Source organism: Pleuronectes platessa, chromosome 20 (assembly GCF_947347685.1).
Source record: "Pleuronectes platessa chromosome 20, fPlePla1.1, whole genome shotgun sequence".
Taxonomy (NCBI): domain Eukaryota; kingdom Metazoa; phylum Chordata; class Actinopteri; order Pleuronectiformes; family Pleuronectidae; genus Pleuronectes; species Pleuronectes platessa.
The window spans coordinates 21,140,297-21,146,947 of NC_070645.1; the positions used below are offsets into that span (position 1 = coordinate 21,140,297).

The window sequence follows — 6,651 nt, forward strand, 5'->3', positions numbered from 1 at the left end:
AAGATGATGTTCTCCTGGAAACATCCTGGTTCTGAGCAGTGAAACAGGAAGTGACCCGGTCAGAACCTGGAGAACAGAACAGCTGATTCAGGAGAAGATCTGGAGTCAGCTGTTCTGAGGCCAGGTCCCAAGGAGCCAGCTGTAAATCATCTGTTAACGAGACGGCTCGTTAGAGACTTTAGAATCAATGACTAGGCTACACACACACACACACACACACACTCTGCCTCCTCAGCAGGAGCAAAAGAGGCTGCTGGGAAATGTAGTTTTACCTTCTGCTCAACATCTGAAAACAACATGTCCCAGAAGCCACCAGGATGAGCAGCAGCAGGGGGATTGTGGGAATGATGACGTAGACCAGTAACATTCCTGAAGAGATGGAGAGAGAACATATGACCACGTGACATCGCTGATCCTTAATGATGACATCACAGATCTGCAGCTGCAGCCCGTCAGAGGTCAGAGGTCAGGACCCTGAACCAATCAGGAGCACTTCAGGTTTACATGTTCATACCTGAAGCTGCGGCCGTGGTCACCTGAGGCCGAACCTCCTCGCTGCCCGCAGGCGGGTTAGCCACACCTCCAGCTGCTGGCGCCTCTGAGGAGCCAACACACTGTTGTTATACACTTTGACCTGAAGGGGGCGTCACAGAGGATGTGTCACTGAGGTTCCTGCTCACCTGTGCTCCGGCCTCCAGGCGTGTGGCCAATCGCGTCCTCACGTTCTGAAAGAAAGAACCAACGAGAAGAAAAAGAACGAAGCCAGCAAACCTGAGTTCCTCAGAGACGCGAGCTGATTGGCTGATGGTACCTGCTCGGTATTTGCAGATGAAGTTGTGTTTCATGTTGCAGCGGTCGTCGTTCCATTGGTAGAGATAAGCCCCGCCCAGACCAGGAAGTGCAGTTGGCTGATGGTACATGACGACGCAGGCCTCCCCCCCGCAGGACGGCTCGTCAAAATACCAGTTCCTATGACATCATCAGGGTTATTACGTCATCGGTAGTTTTCCTGTTGCTCGATGTGATTGGACGCTGGGTTTTAAATCACCTGAAAGAGGCGGAGCTACCGTCGGTCCACAGGTAGAGCTGTGGACAGGAAGTGAAGGGACCGAGTTCAGGACGAGCCGGATCCACTCGGTCCACTCGAGTGAGACCGATCCAGAAGTCCCCGTCGGCTACACCTCCTCCTCCTGCACCTCCTCCTGCTCCTGAACGAAGCTCCTGGAGACGAAGAGGCGGGACATGAGAGGAGGGGATGGAGACGGTGGAAGGAGGAGGAGACAGAGGAGGGGACGAGAGGAGGGGGTGGAGAAGGTGGAAGGAGGAGATGTAGGAGAAGATGGAGGAGGAGATGAGGAGGGGATGAGAGGAGAACACGGAGGAGGAGGTGCAGGAGCAGATGGGAGGTGAGGAGCAGATGGGAGGAGGAGGTGCCGGAGCAGATGGGAGGAGGAGGTGAGGAGCAGATGGGAGGAGGATGTGCAGGAGGAGATGAGATGAGGAGGCAGAGGAGCAGATGGGAGGAGGAGGTGAGGAGGAGGTGAGGAGCAGATGGGAGGAGGAGGTGCAGGAGCAGATGGGAGGAGGAGGTGAGGAGCAGATGGGAGGAGGAGGTGCAGGAGGAGATGAGATGAGGAGGCAGAGGAGGAGATGAGATGAGGAGGCAGAGGAGGAGATGAGATGAGGAGGTGAGGAGCAGATGGGAGGAGGAGGTGCAGGAGCAGATGGGAGCAGGAGGTGAGGAGCAGATGGGAGGAGGAGGTGAGGAGCAGATGGGAGGAGGAGGTGAGGAGCAGATGGGAGGAGGAGGTGAGGAGCAGATGGGAGGAGGAGGTGAGGAGCAGATGAGATGAGGTGAGGAGCAGATGGGAGGAGGAGGTGCAGGAGCAGATGGGAGGAGGCGGTGAGGAGCAGATGGGAGGAGGAGGTGAGGAGCAGATAGGAGGAGGAGGTGAGGAGCAGATAGGAGGAGGAGGTGAGGAGCAGATGAGATGAGGTGAGGAGCAGATGGGAGGAGGAGGTGCAGGAGCAGATGAGATGAGGTGAGGAGCAGATGGGAGGAGGAGGTGAGGAGCAGATGAGATGAGGTGAGGAGCAGATGGGAGGAGGAGGTGCAGGAGCAGATGGGAGGAGGCGGTGAGGAGCAGATGGGAGGAGGAGGTGAGGAGCAGATGGGAGGAGGAGGTGAGGAGCAGATGGGAGGAGGAGGTGAGGAGCAGATGGGAGGAGGAGGTGAGGAGCAGATAGGAGGAGGAGGTGAGGAGCAGATGGGAGGAGGAGGTGAGGAGCAGATGGGAGGAGGAGGTGAGGAGCAGATGAGATGAGGTGAGGAGCAGATGGGAGGAGGAGGTGCAGGAGCAGATGGGAGCAGGAGGTGAGGAGCAGATGGGAGGAGGAGGTGAGGAGCAGATGGGAGGAGGAGGTGAGGAGCAGATGGGAGGAGGAGGTGAGGAGCAGATAGGAGGAGGAGGTGAGGAGCAGATGGGAGGAGGAGGTGAGGAGCAGATGAGATGAGGTGAGGAGCAGATGGGAGGAGGAGGTGCAGGAGCAGATGGGAGGAGGCGGTGAGGAGCAGATGGGAGGAGGAGGAGAGGAGCAGATGGGAGGAGGAGGTGGGAGGAGGAGGTGAGGAGCAGATAGGAGGAGGAGGTGAGGAGCAGATGGGAGGAGGAGGTGAGGAGCAGATGGGAGGAGGAGGTGAGGAGCAGATGGGAGGAGGAGGTGAGGAGCAGATGGGAGGAGGAGGTGGGAGGAGGAGGTGAGGAGCAGATGGGAGGAGGAGGTGGGAGGAGGAGGTGAGGAGCAGATAGGAGGAGGAGGTGAGGAGCAGATGGGAGGAGGAGGTGAGGAGCAGATGGGAGGAGGAGGAGAGGAGCAGATGGAGGAGGAGGTGGGAGGAGGAGGTGAGGAGCAGATGGGAGGAGGAGGAGAGGAGCAGATGGGAGGAGGAGGTGGGAGGAGGAGGTGAGGAGCAGATAGGAGGAGAAGGTGAGGAGCAGATGGGAGGAGGAGGTGAGGAGCAGATGGGAGGAGGAGGTGAGGAGCAGATGGGAGGAGGAGGTGAGGAGCAGATGGGAGGAGGTGGTGAGGAGCAGATGGGAGGAGGAGGTGAGGAGCAGATGGGAGCAGGAGGTGAGGAGCAGATGGGAGGAGGAGGTGGGAGGAGGAGGTGAGGAGCAGATGGGAGCAGGAGGTGAGGAGCAGATGGGAGGAGGCGGTGGGAGGAGGAGGTGAGGAGCAGATGGGAGGAGGAGGTGGGAGGAGGCGGTGAGGAGCAGATGGGAGGAGGAGGTGGGAGGAGGCGGTGAGGAGCAGATGGGAGGAGGAGGTGGGAGGAGGAGGTGAGGAGCAGATGGGAGGAGGAGGTGAGGAGGAGGAGGTGAGGAGCAGATGGGAGGAGGAGGTGAGGAGCAGATGGGAGGAGGAGGTGAGGAGCAGATGGGAGGAGGAGGTGAGGAGCAGATGACCAGTCTCACCTGCAGCAGGTCTTCCATGTCCCTCTGCTCAGCTGGACTCTCGATGCTGAGCAGCGCCCCCCCGTCCATCTCACAGGCGCGACACGCCTCCCCTGAACGCAACGCGACTCGACACGTCGTGGAAATATGCGATCTTATAGCAGGGACGCCCCGGGACACCTGGACACACCGTCTGACCTGAGAGACACAGGGGGGGGGTGAGGCTTCACCTGGAATCCACCTGGTCACACTCCTCCTCCAGGTTAGCAGCTGGGACCGAACTCAACGTAGACGTTTAATAAATGTTTGTAAAGATGTTTCTGTTGATTCAGCTCGTTCTCATAAAGACAGGCTGAGACAGGGAAAAGGTGTGTGTGTGTGTGTGTGTTTGTGTGTGTTTGTGTGTGTGTGTGTGTGTGTGTGTGTGTGTGTGTGTGTGTGTGTGTGTGTGTGTGTGTGTGTGTGTGTGTGTGTGTGTGTGTGTGTGTGTGTGTGTGTGTGTGTGTGTGTGTGTCCACAGTGATTAATACACAGTCTGGTTAGCGTCACACACACTAAGAGCTACTTTAGGTGATTAGCTGGATTCTCTTCTGCACCATCATCACTTTACTGTTTAAGCCACTAAAGAAAAAGCTCTGTCTCCTATCTCCCCCCCACCCCCCCCCCCCCCCCCGCCTCTAACTCCTCATCCTGAGACTCACTGAAACACATTGAAACCAGATCATCACTCATCCGTCTGATGTTTAACATCATGACTCATTATCTGAGAAATCTGAGAAAATATTTACAGATGTTTAATCTCACAAAAAAGAGAAAAAATACTGGATCTGGATCTGGATCTGCCTCCTGATCCAGATCCTGATCCAGATCCACAGACGGGTGGACAGACAGACAGAGAGACAGACAGGTGGACAGAGAGACAGAGAGACAGACGGGTGGACAGAGAGACAGAGAGACAGACGGGTGGACAGAGAGACAGAGAGACAGACGGGTGGACAGACAGACAGAGAGACAGACGGGTGGACAGAGAGACAGACGGGTGGACAGACAGACAGAGAGACAGACGGGTGGACAGACAGCGAGACAGACAGGTGGACAGACAGACAGAGAGACAGACAGGTGGACAGACAGACAGAGAGACAGACGGGTGGACAGAGAGACAGAGAGACAGACGGGTGGACAGAGAGACAGACGGGTGGACAGACAGACAGAGACGAGCTGAAACGACAGAAACATCTGTACAAACATTAATTCAACATCTACTTTGACTTGTTAGTTTGGTCCCATCCGCTAACATGGAGGAGGAGTTTATGAGTAGTACTGCAGCCAGACACCAGGGGGCGATGAAGCTTTTTTGTTCTATTTCCTCTGATGTTTCACTCAGATCTGTATTAAATGAGTCCATTATTATTATTGGATGTTTTTTAACAGAATAATAGGAAATTAAAGAAAACAAATTACAGATTTTTTTTTTATTTAACTATTTTAACGATGTGAGAAAAAAAATGCATTAATGTTTTACGTGATTTCTCTTAAATCAACCATTTGATGTGAAAATATTGAAGTTCACCCATTTTTCTGAATTCATTGAAGTCAGTTTAAAATGTTTACCCTCAAACAAACCTTCAAATCGAAATCATATATCATATATATATACATCATATATCTAGAGTTAGATCAATCTCTGTAAACTGTGAGTCGCACACACTCACAGAAAAGTGTTGGACTTTTATTTTCTTAACTCACCGCTCAGCACCCGAGCTCCATCCACCCAGGCCACCGTTATCGCCATGACAACCGCGAAGACCCGCAGCATCACCGGAAAAAACATCGAGAATATTTATATCAATAAGCGTTTCCGTGGAGATTCATCTGCCGCCCTGCTCCTGGTGAGTCGTGTCCATCTTTGCTCGTGTTTGTCTGAAGAAGCGAAGCTGCAAATGTTTCTGTCTGTGAACGCTGCTCACATCCAGCTCCTCCCTCAACCCCCCCCCCCCACACACACACTCCTCACCCCTCCCTCAACCCCCCCCCCCCCCCCACACTCCTCACCCCTCCCTCAACACCCCACCTTACTCCTCTGGATCGATCGGCCCCATGGGGCCACAGATGTAACCTCCTCTTTCATTAAGCCCTGGGGGGCCACACACACGCACACAGTTTAATTCACTTACAGCAGCTGATCTATTCATGACCCCCCCCCCACCCCCCCCCACACACACACACACACACTCGTGTGATGATGTTGCAGTTATTGGAAACTCTCGTCTTTGATCCTTGTGAATTTTCTCTCATCTTCATGTTTAAACTGATTCATGTTCACAATAAAAAACTGGAACTGAAAATGTTTGCCGTCACTTCAGCTGCTTTTATTTTGAAAGAACAGGAGCTGGTCAGTCAGTTCAGCTGCTTTTATTTTGACAGTTCGTTTTGAGACTGATTTAAAAATAACTATTTTTTGAAATGTTCACAAAACCATTAAAACAGAAAAAATTACAGCACAGATTCATTTGACATGTGAACGTTTGAACGTGTGAACCGGTGACATGTGAACGTGTGACAAGTGAACGTGTGACAAGTGAACGTGTGACATGTGAACGTGTGACATGTGAACATGTGAACGTGTGAACCGGTGACATGTGAACGTGTGACAAGTGAACGTGTGACAAGTGAACGTGTGAACATGTGAACGTGTGACATGTGAACATGTGAACGTGTGAACCGGTGACATGTGAACGTGTGACAAGTGAACGTGTGACATGTGAACATGTGAACGTGTGAACCGGTGACATGTGAACGTGTGAACCGCGGACATGTGAACATGTGAACGTGTGACATGTGAACATGTGAACGTGTGAACCGGTGACATGTGAACGTGTGAACTGGTGACATGTGAACCGGTGAACCGGTGACGTGTGAACTGGTGACATGTGAACGTGTGAACTGGTGACATGTGAACGTGTGAACTGGTGACATGTGAGCTTGTGAACCAGTGACATGTGAACGTTTGAACCGGTGACATGTGAACGTGTGAACCGGTGACATGTGAACGTGTGACATGTGAACGTGTGAACTGGTGACATGTGAACGTTTGAACTGGTGACATGTGAACCGGTGAACCGGTGACATGTGAACGTGTGACATGTGAACGTGTGAAATGTGAACGTGTGAACGTGTGAACGTGTGAAATGTGAAC

The 6,651-nt window shown here is 53.1% G+C and overlaps 1 protein-coding gene across 1 annotated transcript in view; it reads right to left on the bottom strand.

The window, feature by feature from the left end:
• chodl (chondrolectin) overlaps window positions 1–5,271 on the bottom strand; it is an 8,884-nt gene extending 3,613 nt beyond the window's left edge. The window contains 8 exon segments of the mRNA XM_053412174.1: window positions 314–369; window positions 515–598; window positions 681–725; window positions 812–969; window positions 1,049–1,221; window positions 3,477–3,569; window positions 3,571–3,653; window positions 5,202–5,271. Of these exon segments, the coding sequence (XP_053268149.1) occupies window positions 314–369; window positions 515–598; window positions 681–725; window positions 812–969; window positions 1,049–1,221; window positions 3,477–3,569; window positions 3,571–3,653; window positions 5,202–5,271 (762 nt within the window).
• Between the last annotated feature and the right edge of the window lie 1,380 nt (window positions 5,272–6,651).